Source organism: Haliotis rubra, unplaced genomic scaffold (assembly GCF_003918875.1).
Source record: "Haliotis rubra isolate DU_JTF1 unplaced genomic scaffold, ASM391887v1 Scf595, whole genome shotgun sequence".
Lineage (NCBI taxonomy): Eukaryota > Metazoa > Mollusca > Gastropoda > Lepetellida > Haliotidae > Haliotis > Haliotis rubra.
Genome location: NW_025767296.1, coordinates 157,536 through 173,406, shown reverse-complemented (window position 1 = coordinate 173,406; position 15,871 = coordinate 157,536). Strand labels below are relative to the sequence as shown.

The 15,871-nt window shown below is 41.8% G+C and overlaps 1 protein-coding gene and 1 long non-coding RNA gene across 2 annotated transcripts in view; one reads left to right on the top strand and one right to left on the bottom strand.

Annotated features, from left to right (window-relative positions):
* Positions 1-15,871, top strand: part of LOC124255148 (acid-sensing ion channel 4-B-like) — a 47,318-nt gene that overhangs the window by 14,161 nt on the left and 17,286 nt on the right. Inside the window, exons 3-4 of the mRNA XM_046688986.1 lie at positions 9,040-9,201; positions 11,219-11,768. Coding sequence (XP_046544942.1) covers positions 9,059-9,201; positions 11,219-11,768 — 693 coding nt within the window. The 5' untranslated portion in view covers positions 9,040-9,058. The remainder of the gene's footprint in view (positions 1-9,039; positions 9,202-11,218; positions 11,769-15,871) is intronic.
* Positions 1,710-12,320, bottom strand: LOC124255149. The gene is made up of 3 exons (XR_006892631.1): positions 12,310-12,320; positions 7,517-7,518; positions 1,710-1,813 (listed from the first exon to the last, which is right to left on the bottom strand). It is a non-coding gene; the product is annotated as an uncharacterized LOC124255149 (long non-coding RNA).

The following is a 15,871-nucleotide window of genomic DNA, read 5'->3' as shown; positions in this document are numbered from 1 at the left end:
ATCTCTCATGTTCATCAGTTAACAAAATCGACATATTCTTGCCTATAATCGTGATATATACCTCCCAGATTGCACGCGTTTAACCTCTCAAGAATGAATCACTGTCATAAACAGTTATAACAGGTGTGTTTGAGGAAATCGAGATCACCTCGCCCCACCTTTTGGATACTCAAAAAACTCACTCAATGGCAAATCAATTGTGTACCCGAACAAATATCCAAGAGGGTTCCACTCACATAGGGGATTGCATGGGACAACATGTTTATAACTGGTACGTCAAATCTGGAAATGACGTCATCACCTCCAAAACCTTTTGAAATCCTAACCCTGATCCCGGATGCTCACAACCTGACGTAATAACCCCCGAGAGGAGATACAGTGTAGATACCTACTACCGTATTTAATTGCAAAATGCGTACAGTCGCCTGAAGGGATTGTACACATCAAGCTGGAGAACCGTGCAGGAAGCAGTTCTAAAGTGTCGTTACAAGTCCCCACGGTCCCTAGTATGGTGGCCTAACTTTGCCTCTTTTTGTCTTGTTTTGTTATTTCATATCTATCATTTTAAATGTTTGAATGTTTCAACGCATATTTGATGATCTGGATACTTTACTATTTGTTTCGCGACCCGTGAAGATCCGGGGTAGAATAGGTCTTCAGCAACCCATGCTTGCCATAAAAGGCGACTATGCTTGTCGTAAGAGGCGACTAACGGGATCGGGTGGTCAGTTTCGCTTACTTGGTTGACACATGTCATAGGTTCCCAATTGCGCAGATCGATGCTCATGCTGTTGATCACTGGATTGTCTAGTACAGACTCGATTATTTACAGACCGCCGCCATATAGCTGGGATATTGCTGAGTGAGGCGTAAAACTAAACTAACTCAACTCACTCACTCACTATTTGTTTCGCAACTACATGGCTGAACCTTTTTATTTCACTTTTTTTGTACAAAATCAACATACAGTGAATATTAAACTTTACCACCTAAAGACGTTTCCTGGAGTTTTGATAATGATCTTCCAAATGTTCAGAGAATATAAAATAAACTAAATAGATACTAACTTCAACTAAAAAGCATATGGCATGAAGACCAAAATTGTAGAAATGATGGTTTTATGGCTGAAATATTGCCCATGTGACGTTAGATTTAAACTTTTAGGTCGGATTTTCTTACAATAATATTGTAGTGCAAAACTTTTGTATCGTGTTCCTTACGTAAAATGCTCGTACCAATAAAACACACGTCGAGCATCTTAGTACACTATGATTCTCCGTGTCCGTGGAAGTGCAAGTGCAAGTGTGATAGTACACGTATACTGTGGGCCTGCCGTTGTCCTGACGACCACTGAGACAATCTGTTCCTGTGCAAAGTTTCCTCTCAGTTTGTTCATGTACCTACCGATAAGTCATGTAACTGTTAACCTTCTAGCGCCTCACAGGCTGCTTGGGTTATCTGGGGTAATGATAATAATCAGATTCTGATTACAGCGTCCAGTGAGCAACTTGTCAGATGGATACTAGGCGCTATATTTTGAATTGTTATTATTATTCTATTTTACATATTAAGATGAAAATGCAGCAGAGGAGGTTCGGGTGATCCTGGCACAGTCAGGCTGGTAAGGCTCATCATCAGCTCAGGGCCCTTGCCCCATCTACAAGCAGCCCAAACAGCGAATGGGACTTCTCCCAGGAAACGCTGCCTAATCGAACCCACCAAGAACGGAGAATATGTAGACTCCCCAACACTGCAGCCTTCTGCATTACCCAGAGTGTCAGAAGGGCTGTGCTGCCGGTGGAGAACCCGAGCACTTCCCTGATCTGCGCCAAGAGAGACGTTGCTGTCAAAAGGGACAGAAAATTCAATGATATAAATGAATTCATTGACTTTATCAAAAAGGACAAGATCAGGTTTGTTGGCTGGAATTCTTCTCAGGCTATATATGGGCCTATTCCACAGAAGTTTGAAAGCATCATTTTCCATGACGCCTTGGACATGTTCATACCATGGATGGACCTCGGAGTCAAAGCCACAGGCAAGTCGGAGACGGTAGTAAAAACAACGAGCCATGCCATCATGTCGTTTAAGATATGCTGTTTGTGCCAAGGAAGGGCATCCACTGACAAGGTGTGGGACAGTCTCTGTAAATTCATTGCTAGGTCGACATTTCATATGGATATTTTGTTTAAGAATCACATTTTGGCGATTGCGAGTGGGAAGTGACTGCTCCTGGGCAGCAAAAAGGAAGCCCTCAGTTTCACATTTAAGACCAGCCGACTTCATCCAGGCGAAGGAGTCGGTTGGATTGCTATTCTGTTCCACACACTGCATGTACACACGATGCAATGGCTTCTCAGAAAGCTTCTCCACAAATGACCGACTCTGGGCAGACTTGGTGAATGACTTCACCTAGTTTAATCCCATCGCTGTACCGTCCAGTAGTACATCACCATCAACAAAATCAGTCTCAAATTTCAGGTTCTGTCCAACAACCTTGGCACGCTTAAAATAGCTGTGGAATTCCTTACTTTCATCATGAGTCTTGACACGCATCACCAGAGGATCATCCGATAAATAAATATGTGCAAAAGTCCACAATATAACTCTATCATAAAGAGCCTCCACCCACATTAATCAAACCCCGACCTCCAGAACTGATTGGCATACATACACGATTAAGAGAGGAACGAGGGTGGTGGGCATGATCAGACATGATCCATCTGGTCAGGGGGTCAGGGCTCTGGATGTCTTGTTTGTCATTAGTTACCTTGCCGCGTTTCAGATGTAGTAGAGTATTACATTTGTTGAGTCAAATGTCATGCCAGTATCATTAGAAATGACTCCACAAGGAGAACCTGCTCTTTCAAATTGGTATCTCCTTTGGTCAGGAGCTCGAAGTCATCCATGTAAAGGAGATGAGTAAGTGGTGTTGGGTATCTGTGCTGAGGAGGTCCGGGATGGTAACCCTCCTCTTTATTGAGCAGAAAGCTCAAAGGATTTAAAGACAGACAAAAAAGCAAAGGACTAAAGGAATCCCCCTGGAATATCCCCCTTCCCCTCTTCCAAAATCATTTTTTGTACAAGAAGTTGATCCTTGCACCCCCAACATCCCTTTCTCGCCCCCCTTTGCTCTCTATAAATTAGAAGAACATTAAGAAGAGCAGTAAGATGACACGAGGTTTGTCAAACACCCTGTGAAGATTTTATATTGTGTATTCAAACATCATATTTTGGGGATCAGTCAAGTCCCCTTTTTGGGAAGGAGTATTGTGAGACCTTTGCAGAACCATGGCGGAACATCACCCGTGTCCGTGAGAGAATGGAAGCAGTGAAATAATGGTGTTTGGACACACTGGCATAGTTTCCAGTACAGGTTTCGAATGCCATCAGGCCCAGGAGCTATGTTAGATTTGGACTTTTTTGATAACACTTTTCAGGCAATCGAGTGAGATGTAATAAACGACCTAGTCGCCGGGTACAGACCACAACTGTTTCCAAAACCTTTCCCTGGCATCCATGTGTTTATCATGCTCACCATCACTGTTTGTTTTCAGTTGCCCGTAGAAATGTTTTTCATTACATTGTATTTCTAAAAAGTTTATTTGGATTGATGAATTTATTTTTCTTTTACCATTTTTTCTTTCTTTCTGTCCAAACCTTTATTGTTGCCTTACGGGAATCGACAAGTTGGAGAAGAATCAAGAAACAAAACATAATTTGTTTATACGCGTAAAATGACATCCACTTAGTTAATCTACCCACGTAACACAAAATTTTGACATATATTTAGCACATATTGATTAGTGAGTTTAATGTCATACTAACGTTATTTAGAAGCTCACCTTCGATCAGTTACACAAAACATCAGAGGCGAAAATAACAGTGCTGAATATTGTTTCAATAATTTCGAAAGAAGAATAAACAATGATTTTGTTTACTGCCAGTAATGCCAAATATTCGATAAACTATTTTTTTAGGTTAAAGCGTCATCCGATTCAATTTGCGCTGTTCCTGAGACGATAGTAGTCGGTCTTAAAGAAAAGCGTGATGCAGTATGGAAATGAAAATACCAATGTTTTCAAATGTAACAATTCATACAATAATGAATATTGAATTGATTGTGAAAAAAGAGTTTGGTAGCATTTTAAAATAGAAAGATATGGATAATAATGGCAACAAAACGGAGTAATGGAAGTCGAGTAATTGGAGATTAAAGACGAAATTCAAAAGGAATCTCTTGCGTTATGACTCCGACTATATCATCAGCGTGCGTTTATGATTTTCATTGATAACACCAGGTGTTCGCAAAAATCAAATATAGTTCATGTTTGCATTGGTAAACGGAGAAAGACTGTGCTAAAGTGGTCGAAGAAACTCAACCAAGCAGTTTAATTTGGAAACGAAAAGTGCAAGAAGCATGACAGATACGAGAAAAACATCCAGACAACCAGGCGCTCACCATACCTCTCAATGCAGTCTTTCGGCTTAAAGGCACAGTGTCACGCATTTGTAACAATTGGCTGCGCTGGTTTGTTAATGGATCAGTTTGCTACACCAATCAACTTCTCATTGACTGACTTCGGCTTATGTATACAAGATTGCTGTTGTTTGAATCTCATGGGACCAAATTTTCTTCTCGAGTCATCGTGTGTATTTATGAGTCGAATTCGTGTAACCGGTATTCAAATGATGACAACTATAACAGGGAATGGTCGGGACCGACAGGTACTTCCAGTTATGCGTAATATTCGAGACACCGGCATTCGACTCATCGGGATTTGACTGTATATATACTTTCTATCTATCTATCTATCTATCTATCTATCTATCTATCTATCTATCTATAGATATATAATTTATCTATCTATATCAATATATCTTTATCTATCTATATATATACGCACAAAATGTCCAAAATAGTACAGGTGTTCAGTCATAAATATTACATAGATAAATAAACACAGAATGCCTTTTTCTCCAGCATGTTTCGTTCTTTACTCTTCAGGAGATTGTCTCCTGAAGAGTAAAGAACGAAACATGTTGGAGAAAAAGTCACTCTCTTTTTTTGTTTAAGTATATAATATACATGTATATATATTGGGGCATATGCACTCACTTTTGTTTCGATTGATGCAATAAAAGACTTATTATCCCTTACGACTTGCCTGAAATCGATAATTGAAACTTCGAGGCGAATAGCTTCGAAACACTTGCAATTCATGGGATGTAAATTTCCCGTACATCGAAAACTTTCGCACGCGGTCTCGTCGTCAATGCCAAACTGGTTTCAATCCCAAGTTGAGTTACAGGATATTCGAAAAGAGTACTCCAAGTGACATAACTCTATAGGGTTCGCTTGAAATAATTTTCGGTCGGTAGAGGGCGCGAGAGTCAATTCAATGCAACGTTGCATTAATTCATTCGAATTTTATAATTTAATATTGTAATCTAAATACGTCTGTTTTAAAAAGTAAATTATATGTTAGCTTTCCTTGGGGCTGATAGGTAGTATTATTGAGAGAAATACATTATCTATTTTTAGAGACGTGTGGTGTGATATAGTGCCTTAAAGAAGTGCAAAAGTTACAAAAAACACCTCTATCCATCGTACCGGAACATGTTCGACACGTTTGTCAATTTATAGATGGGAGCTTCAGCCTAATACCGCGCACCTTCACGTTGCTCGTCGATTTAAAGTCCATGGATACGCTATTTGTCTGATAGAGATATTTTCATCAAAACAATCAATGTCAACACTCCAGAACACCCTTGTTCGGAAGTATCATTGTCAGAAAAATATTTATGAGATGCCCTTGGCCAACAAGATCCCCTGGTTTGCCACCAACTGAACACATCTGGGACGTAATGGTGCGCCGTGTATGGTCCGACACCCCCGCGAAAAACCTATATCCATAATATTATCTAAAAACGAAATCAAAAGATTTTACATGAAACAGTTATGGCAGAACACAGTCACCAAAACTGATGAGTGAGTAAGTGAGTCTGGTTTTACGCCGCTCTTAGCAATATTCCAGCAATATCACGGCTGGGTACATCAGAATTGGGCTTCACGCATTGTACCCATGTGGGGAATCGAACCCAGGTCTTCGGCGTGACGAGCGAACGCTTTAAATACAAGGCTACCCACAGCCCCAAACCCTAAAGCCCTAGCCTGACATAACATAGAAGGATGACGCTGACACACATCAATAGCCAAACAACCACTGCAGTTAAATCCCTTTAAACCACATACCTGATGAATGTTCTACCATGCATCACTGCCGAAACAATCAGTGCAGTTAATGAAACAAAACTGAGCTTTACAGATTCATCATAATAGTTAGCCATTTTATATCCCCCTGTGGTATTTCTTCAGCCGGACAAATCAATAAAATGTTTGCTCAAAGTGTCTGAAATGGGGATTGTATCTGAACAAAGGCTGCTGAATTTGGATACCGCTGGGGAACCCGAGTTAGCTCTGTCGAAAGACCATTGCAGCATTGAGATTTGCATATTTGTTGTTTCATGGGTTGGGTATTGTTTTTTTAGACGTCATCATTTAGATCGGTTCTTTGTTCAGGGTTTGTGCATTGTGAAAAAATGGTTCATGTTTGTAACAGAGGTCGATTGGCGCCGACGGTGCGGATGGGATGGTTCATGCCAACGGCTCTTGACATTGACATGCATATCAACCTTTCAGGGGCTGCTTTCGTATACAAAATTTGCTCATTCACTAAAATACCACACATATGAATTCTCACATTCAGTGTCAGTGTTTACCCCGTTGGAGGTCCATATGGCACCAGTACCCGATGAATGTCAAAATAACGCTGTGATATATGTGACTGTGCGTCAATGGTCTGGACAATATGGATAGCTTTGCTTGCTTTTAACAACTAATTTATCTTCTGAACTCGACCAGGAAATGTCAGTCGTGACGCCATACATGTATCATTGCTGATCACCACATGGGTTCGATATATTAAATTATTGATTTAACTGGAGCTAAACTGCGGGCAAACATATACGCAGTGTTTGATAGTAGCTTTATGAAAGGATTATTCAATATTATGATGTACATTGCATGCAACCAGTGAGGATCCGGGTTAGAATTGATCTTCAGCAACCCATGCTTGTCGTAAGAGGCGACTAACGGGATCGGGTGGTCAGGCTCGCTGTCTTGGATGACACATGTCATCGGTTCCCAATTGCGCAGATCGATGCTCATGCTGTTGATGACTGGATTGTCTGGTCAAGACTCAATTATTTACAGACCGCCGCAATATAGCTCGAATATTGCTGAGTGCGGGGTAAAACTCAACTCACTCACTCTTTGCATGCATCATATCAAATGAGTTTCGACAGGCATCTGCTTGTATCGTCAAAAGGAGTGAGAATGGGCTTACACCGCATTTAGCAATATTCCAGCAATATCACGGCGGATGACACCAGAAATTGTACTCATGTGAGGAATCGAACCCGGGTCTTCAGCGTGAAGAGCAGACGCTTTAACCACTAGGTTACCCATCGCCCCACGACATAAGGAACACACTATTCAGTAATTATGAGAATGAAGCAGTAACTGTCTCGTTCAGTCTGAGTTGGCTGACAGATACCATACTTTCTCTGCAGTGAGTGTGACCACCACGAGTAGCAAAACCTGCCCGATCACGCAACCACATTGACGTCATCAGCCGCCTCATAACGTCATTGGGAATCTATCGTGCGGGTTCCAGTGGTTGACAGTTCTGTGGTAGATGATCTCACATGTGTTGAATAGGGTTTAAAACTGGTGAGCGAGCTGGTCTTGGAAATACGGAGACACCGTGAACAGCAAAATTAACCTAGTCTCTCCTTCGCCCCTTCGCTCACTTATGTGCAGTTTACGGAGCACATCTTTTGAACATTTTAATTTACTGTGATGCTTTGTCTGTTTTTCTGTCAACGTATCCAAACTGCGTAGGTCGATGTTCATGCTGTTGATCACTGGATTGTCTTGTACGAACTCGATTATTTACTGACCTCCGCCATAGATCTCTCACTTATGTGTAGTAAACGGGAATATCATTTTTACTTTTTGATTTGATGTGATTGTTTGTTAGTTTCTTTGTAATCGTAGCTCAGTTGCGTAGATCGATGCACATGCTGTTGATCACTGGACTAAATTATTTACAGAGCGCTGCAATATAGCTGAATGTTGATGAGCGCGGCGTTAAACAACAAACAAAACAAACAGCCAGAACTAATACCACGTGGGCATAGTCATCCGGCGTCTCGGCTTTACAGGCCGCCTCCATGGTGTAGTGGTTAGAGCGTCCGCCCGGAGAGCGGAAGGTCGCGAGTTCGATCCCCGACCGCGTCATACCAAAAGACGTTAAAATATGGTACTTGTTGGTCCCTGCCTGGCGCTCGGCATTAATGGAGTCAGTATAATGTGTCTGAGTGGGGTAGCCATGCTTCACTGCGGCATGGTATCTCAGTGGGCTAGCACTATAAAACCAGCTTAAGTCTGGGCTAGTACAAGCATCCGCACATACACACACACACACACATGCACCTCGTCATATGAGCAAAATATTCTCAAGCACGACGCTAAATCCAATTTCACCTCACCTCACCTCGGCTTTAGAAACTAGGAAACACTAAAAAGTAATGAAATAAAACATTCATGCAACTGACAAGTCACCATTTTTTAGTTTAGACGCATCTATTTCTTTAAATATGATTTGTTTCTATCTCCAGTCAATACACTACGGTTATAACGAATTAAAATTGAGCAGTACTGGTATTGGATTTGTCTTCTTTAAATATTCCCTTTGTCAACGTTTAATATGAGCCTATAACCTTTCGTGCAATAAAGAAATCAACTGAATTTATTGATCTAATCTAGGGATTGTTCACACAAGAACGCAATTCATCAATATTGCGCTATACAGCATTCGCTTACAATCTTTACAGAAATCCCTTGACCCCAGGAGACAAACATTCAATTTTAATTCTCCAAACAATGACGTCCATATTGTCGTCTGCTTGCAGGCCGAAGGGCGGAGACGGGATGACTGGAACGGAGACAAATGGTGCGGAAGCTGCTCCTCCGAACTACACACTGTGCGACCTGTGGACGGAGTTTTGTCAAACAACCGCGATTCATGGATTCAACAAGATCTCCACACCTACTTGTCGATTCACCTTTCGAGGGTAGGTACCAGACCTGAAGTCACATATGTACTCGGCGTCATTAATGAAGGGTCAAGGTATTGGTAACACTATTTCTTAAAAGTTGCAAAATCTTCGTTTTTGTTTGAAATATATACAACTGAATGTTTTACAAACATTCTTAAAAGTATGGAAAAACACATCAGGCCGTTGAAATGTCATTATTACGTTCTTTGACGTCCGATACATTCTGTTACAAATGGCACTTTATTTATTCAAATTGTCAATATGGAAATCCATCTGCCACTTAATGTCAATGATTTGCACGTGCAAATCACTCTATCCATGGAAAGTGGAGGACAATACACATGCATTGATGCTTTTTCGCCTGTCGTTCCCTGTTCAGTTACCTGTTTGAAATCGCAGCTTAAGATGAGACGTTTTTTGACACTTGCTGAAAGGGATCATGCTACAGGCCTTTTGGAATCTGGTCAAACTCAGCGGCAGGTTGCTGTCCGCTTTTATGTGAGTCAGAGTGATATTGGTAGACTGTGGTAGAGATTTCATGCTATCTATGGCTTTTACTGTCAACTCTCTTTACTGCAAGACGACTGGCATGCTCGCCAGACCTCAACCCAATTGAGCATGCCTAGGATGAACTCGGTCGACATGTGTACACACGTCACCCAGCACCAGTGGATCTCCCAGGACTCCACAGAGATCTAGTAGAGGAATGGAATGCGATTCCGCAAGCTTTCTTTATGAACTTGATAAGGAGCATGAGAACAAGGTGCACCTGTGTCAAGATTGGACGATTGAGGAGGGTACACAAGATATCGAATGACTGAGTGCTTCATGTTTGTCATTTGAGGGGTTGGTTGATGTTTGCTGGTGCTGTTTGTGTGTATGTCACAATGTGTCACGTTTGTAAACACATTAAACATTATGATGACACTCATTTCTTTAGAAACTTTTCTTTACATGTGCTATATATCATTTGACCCTTTATTAACGACGCCTAGTATATTTATGTCGTCGGGTGTATTTGGTGAAACGTAGCACGTGTTCTTCCTCTGTTGTTAAGCAGCAACTCATATTGCTGAACCAACTCTTCCAGGACCGGACCCAGTTTCGCAAAGCGGTGTCTGCACTAACATGCTTCTTTTTAAATATACTTATGATAACAACGTTAAGATGGCTTTGTACAACGGATCTTAATCCACCCCGATAGTTTACACATATTTATTAGACTGAATCCAATAAAGATACGTCTTTCCAGAAAGGCCATGTCATTCCTAATGAATAAAATATTGATATCTGATGCAGCGTCAAGCATTAATTTATATTTGTGGCTACCGTAAAGAGCGCCCTTGACCTTGTGCATGAACAAAATCATCCTTCTTGACGAAATACGTCTTGATTCAATTCGGTAAAATTCTGGTATCTCCCAATTCTAATCCTGTGAAGTTTGTGATAACTCTTATTGCATATCACATGGAAGACTGGTTGATGGACGGATTGAATATTCGAGGTAGGTGGCCCTCGATATGACGAGCAAACGCTTTTATAGATTTGGCATCATTACCTCTAACCCGTGAAGAACAGGACTGGAACTGTTCTCCGTCAACCCATACTTGTCTTAAGAGTCTGAGGTGTTGACATGTGTCAACCAAGTCAGCGAGCCTGACCACCCGATCCCTTCTGACCATCAGCATGGGTTGCTGAAGACCACAGTTCTAAAGTGCATCTTCACGGGCAAGAGGCTATGATCACTGACTGATAAACCAGACAACCTTCGTAAACCCTCTGTAGTTGGTGGACGCGGGTGATGCTCTTATGTTAGGTGTTACGGGAGAAAACGCCATGTATAATGAGTGAATGAGTTTAGTTTTACGCCGCTTTTAGCAATTTTCCAGCGATATCACGGCAGGGGACACCAGAAATGGGCTTCACACATTGTACCCATGTTCGTCTTCGCCGTGACGAGCGAACGCTTTAACCATTAGACTACCCCACCACCCCTACATGTATAATGAACTCGCCATGTTTCTATATTCAGAATACTTTGGACATTGGCTGTATGTGGTGCTACGGGGTTCCTCATCTTCAACCTGATGAGCGAGATTGGGGATTACTACAGCTACCCTATCGCCACTAAGGTTACAAACAAGATCAGGAACACCATTGAATTTCCCGCCGTCACCATCTGCAACAGATGCACCCTCAACAAGACACGTCTTGCGTCTTTCCCCGATCTTGAGTCATATTTCCGTGACTCAAGCCTACAACAAAGGTCCAGCGGAGTATATAATTTCGACGATATTGATGACGGCATTATGCTGCAGCCGTTGTCGTTAGACTGGTGGACCAACATGTCGATGGATGCCTCTTCGTTGTTTCATCTGTGTTATTTCGGAGGAGAGAGTATCGACTGTTCAAGCAATTTCCTACCTGTGTTCACCGACGAGGGTCTCTGTCATACCTTCAACTTCAACGCAAGTGACATTGTCAACGTGAAGAACTCCGGCAATGGTGCCAACCTAATCATAAACTACAACATTGCCCAGCAGTATTACACTTTCAGAGAAAACATGGCGGCCGGGATAAAGGTAGGACTGATGACTTACATCTGTCATGAAATCGGCTGGTGGGGGCTTTCTTTTTGCTGCCCAGAGCTAGACAGTTTTCCACTCGTAATAACCTAATTGTGATTCTTAGAGAGAATATTATTATTAAATGTCGACTGCGTAATGAATTCGCTGAGACTGTTCAACACATTGTCAGTGGGTGTCCTTCCTTGGCACAAACAGAATACAAATGTACCTTAAACGACACGCTGCCATGGCTCTTTGGTATACCGTCCATCCATGTTACCAACCTGAAAATGTCATGGAAAAAGAAGCTTGTAAACGTCTTTGGAATAAGTCCATTTACAACCTACGAAAAACTCCGGAACAAACATGATTTTGTCCTTTTTCATAAAATAATAAATGAGTTATTTATGTTATTGAATTTTCTGTCCCGTTTGACAGCAATGTGATTGGCACGATTCAGGAAAAGCATGATAAATATGCGGATCTCGCCTTTGAAATGTTACGTTTGCATTCTTCAAACCATGCCCCTATGTTCCTGGTGTACCTGGTTTGGTACCTCTTGATCTATTGCGAAAGTGGGGTAGCCTAGTGGTTAAAGCGTTCGTTCGTCACGCCGAAAACCCAGATTCGATTCCCCATCTGGGTAAAATGTGTGAATCCATTTCTGTGATATTGCTGGAATATTGCTAAAAGCGGCGTAAAACTTAACTAACTCACTCACTCACTCACTCAATGAGGAGCGTACCGGGGCTCCCCACTTGGAACAAATCCCTTCAGCATCTCTGGGACATGCAGAAGGTTGTTGCTTTGGAGAGTGTTCACTTCCTCCGAAAAGTTCTTGATGGTTCGACTGGGAAGCGCTTCCTGGGAGAAGTCCCATTCGCTGTTTGGGCTGCGTGTAGAAGGGGCAAGGTCCCTGAGCTGACGATCTCAATCAGCCTGACTGTGCCAGGATCAGCCCAACATTCTTTACTGCTTTTATTTATCTGAATCTGTAAATAACAAAAACAAATTGTTACTGAGAGAATGCATCCGTGACTGAGTGAATAGAGTCCTGTTGTGTCTGTACCAATGATTCGATGACCAACTCATCCCAAAGTACGTTAAAAAATGGTACTTATTGCTACCCCGCCTGACGGTGAGTTTAGTTTTGCGCCGCTTTTAGCAATATTCCAGCAGTATCACGGAATGGGACACCACAAAATGGGCTTCACACATTGTACCATGTGGGGAATCGAACCCGGGTCTTCAGCGTGACGAACCACTAGGCTACCCCCATCAACCGTGGATGTGCCGATAATATTTGATTACTTCCGTTGATTAACGGTCGTTAAAATATTATTCAAACATTTTGTCCTGACATCGAACTGATCAGTTACATCAGATGATTTTGAAAAAATGCTTCAATAATATCTGTCAGTGAGAAAGCTTCATTTAGACCCAATTTCGCCCCCAAACAAATATATGTGTCCCGCTTCTGAAAGAAAGTAAACAAAAATAGTTTTTTAACACCTTTCAACAATTCATTGTTGAGTAATTATTCATTTATCAGACACATTTGACTACATTCATGGAATTGTTTTGCTTCGAACATGCAGTGAAGTTAAATACATTCAAGCCGTTCAATATGCGCATTATGTAACGTTATTCGTCCCACTGGTTGTTTAAATAATGAGCACAATGTTTACAGTGTGTCCGACTTTGTAATTCAGGGACGGGTTCATAAGGGAATTATCAATATACACTCTTACTTAGGGCAGCATACAGTGAAGCCGAATTGTCCATTAAAGCCATTCGTCAACAAACTTGATCAAACAAGAGACCCGCCTGATCGTGATGGAACCAGTAGGATTCTGTTTGCGTTTTAGTCTGTTTTTGTTTTGTCTGAAACATCATATGGGATATTTAGACTCAGCAAATTTGTACTTTCGAATAGAAATAGTATGTGAGACAGGTATGCGCATATTGCATGACCAGTGTTACCCTTATCATCTTCTTCATCATCATCATCATCATCATCATCATCATCATCATCATCATCATCATCATCATCATCATCATCATCATTATCATCATCATCGGCAGCAACTCTACATAACTGGTGCACATAAAGGCTGATCTTATTCGACTGTGTTCTACTGCTGACAAACGCTTATAAAATGACAGTGTTTCACTGTTGCTACGCTTCCTACATAAAAGCGTATCACGGTAATAGCTTCCTACATGACACTGTATCACTGTTAGTGAAGGCTTCCTACTTGACGGTGTATCACTGATGCTAGGTTTCCTACATAACAGTGTATCACTGATGGAAGACTTCCTACATGACGGTGTATCACTGATGACAAAGGCTCCCTACATGACACTGTATCACTGTTGGTAAAGGCTTCCTACATGACACTGTATCACTGTTGGTAGACTTCCTACATGACACTGTATCACTGTTGGTAAAGGCTTCCTACATGACACTGTATCACTGTTGGTAAAGGCTTCCTACATGACACTGCATCACTGTTGGTAAAGGCTTCCTACATGACACTGTATCACTGTTGGTAAAGGCTTCCTACATGACACTGTATCACTGTTGGTAGACTTCCTACATGACACTGTATCACTGTTGGTAAAGGCTTCCTACATGACACTGTATCACTGTTGGTAAAGGCTCCCTACATGACAGTGTATCACTGTTGGTAAAGGCTTCCTACATGACACTGTATCACTGTTGGTAAAGGCTTCCTACATGACACTGTATCACTGTTGGTAAAGGCTTCCTACATGACACTGTATCACTGTTGGTAAAGGCTTCCTACATGACACTGTATCACTGTTGGTAAAGGCTCCCTACATGACACTGTATCACTGTTGGTAAAGGCTTCCTACATGACACTGTATCACTGTTGGTAACGGTTTCCTACATGACACTGTATCACTGTTGGTAAAGGCATCCTACATGACACTGTATCACTGTTGGTAAAGGCTCCCTACATGACACTGTATCACTGTAGGTAAAGGCTTCCTACATGACAGTGTATCACTGTTGGTAAAGGCTCCCTACATGACACTGTATCACTGTTGGTAAAGGCTTCCTACATGACACTGTATCACGGTTGGTAAAGGCTTCCTACATGACGCTGTATCACTGTTGGTAAAGGCTTCCTACATTAAACTGTATCACTGTTGGTAAAGGCTCCCTACATGACACTGTATCACTGTTGGTAAAGGCTCCCTACATGACAGTGTATCACTGATGGTAAAGGCTCCCTACATGACAGTGTATCACTGTTGGTAAAGGTTCCCTACATGACACTGTATCACTGTTGGTAAAGGCTCCCTACATGAGGGTGTATAACTGATGGTAGACTTCCTACATGACGGTGTATCACTGATGCTAGGCTTCTACATGACAGTGTATCACTGATGGTAGACTTCCTACATGACGGTGTATCACTGATGCTTGGCTTCTACATGGCAGTGTGTCACTGATGGTAGACTTCCTACATGACGGTTTATCACTGATGGTAGACTTCCTACATGACGGTGTATCACTGATGCTAGGCTTCTACATGACAGTGTATCACTGATGGTAGACTTCCTACATGACGGTGTATCACTGATGCTAGGCTTCTACATGACAGTGTATCACTGATGGTAGACTTCCTACATGACGGTGTATCACTGTTGGTAGACTTCCTACATGACGGTGTATCACTAATGCTAGGCTTCTACATGACGGTTTATCACTGATGGTAGACTTCCTACATGACAGTGTATCACTGATGCTAGGCTTCTACATGACAGTGTGTCACTGATGCTAGACTTCCTACAGGACGGTTTATCACTGATGGTAGACTTCCTACATGATGGTGTATCACTGATGCTAGGATTCTACATGACAGTGTATCACTGATGGTAGACTTCCTACATCACTGATGGTAGACTTCCTACATGACGGTGTATCACTGATGGTAGACTTCCTACATGACGGTGTATCACTGATGCTAGGCTTCTACATGACAGTGTGTCACTGATGGTAGACTTCCTACATGACAGTGTATCACTGATGGTAGACTTCCTACATGACGGTGTATCACTGATGCTAGGCTTCTACATGACAGTGT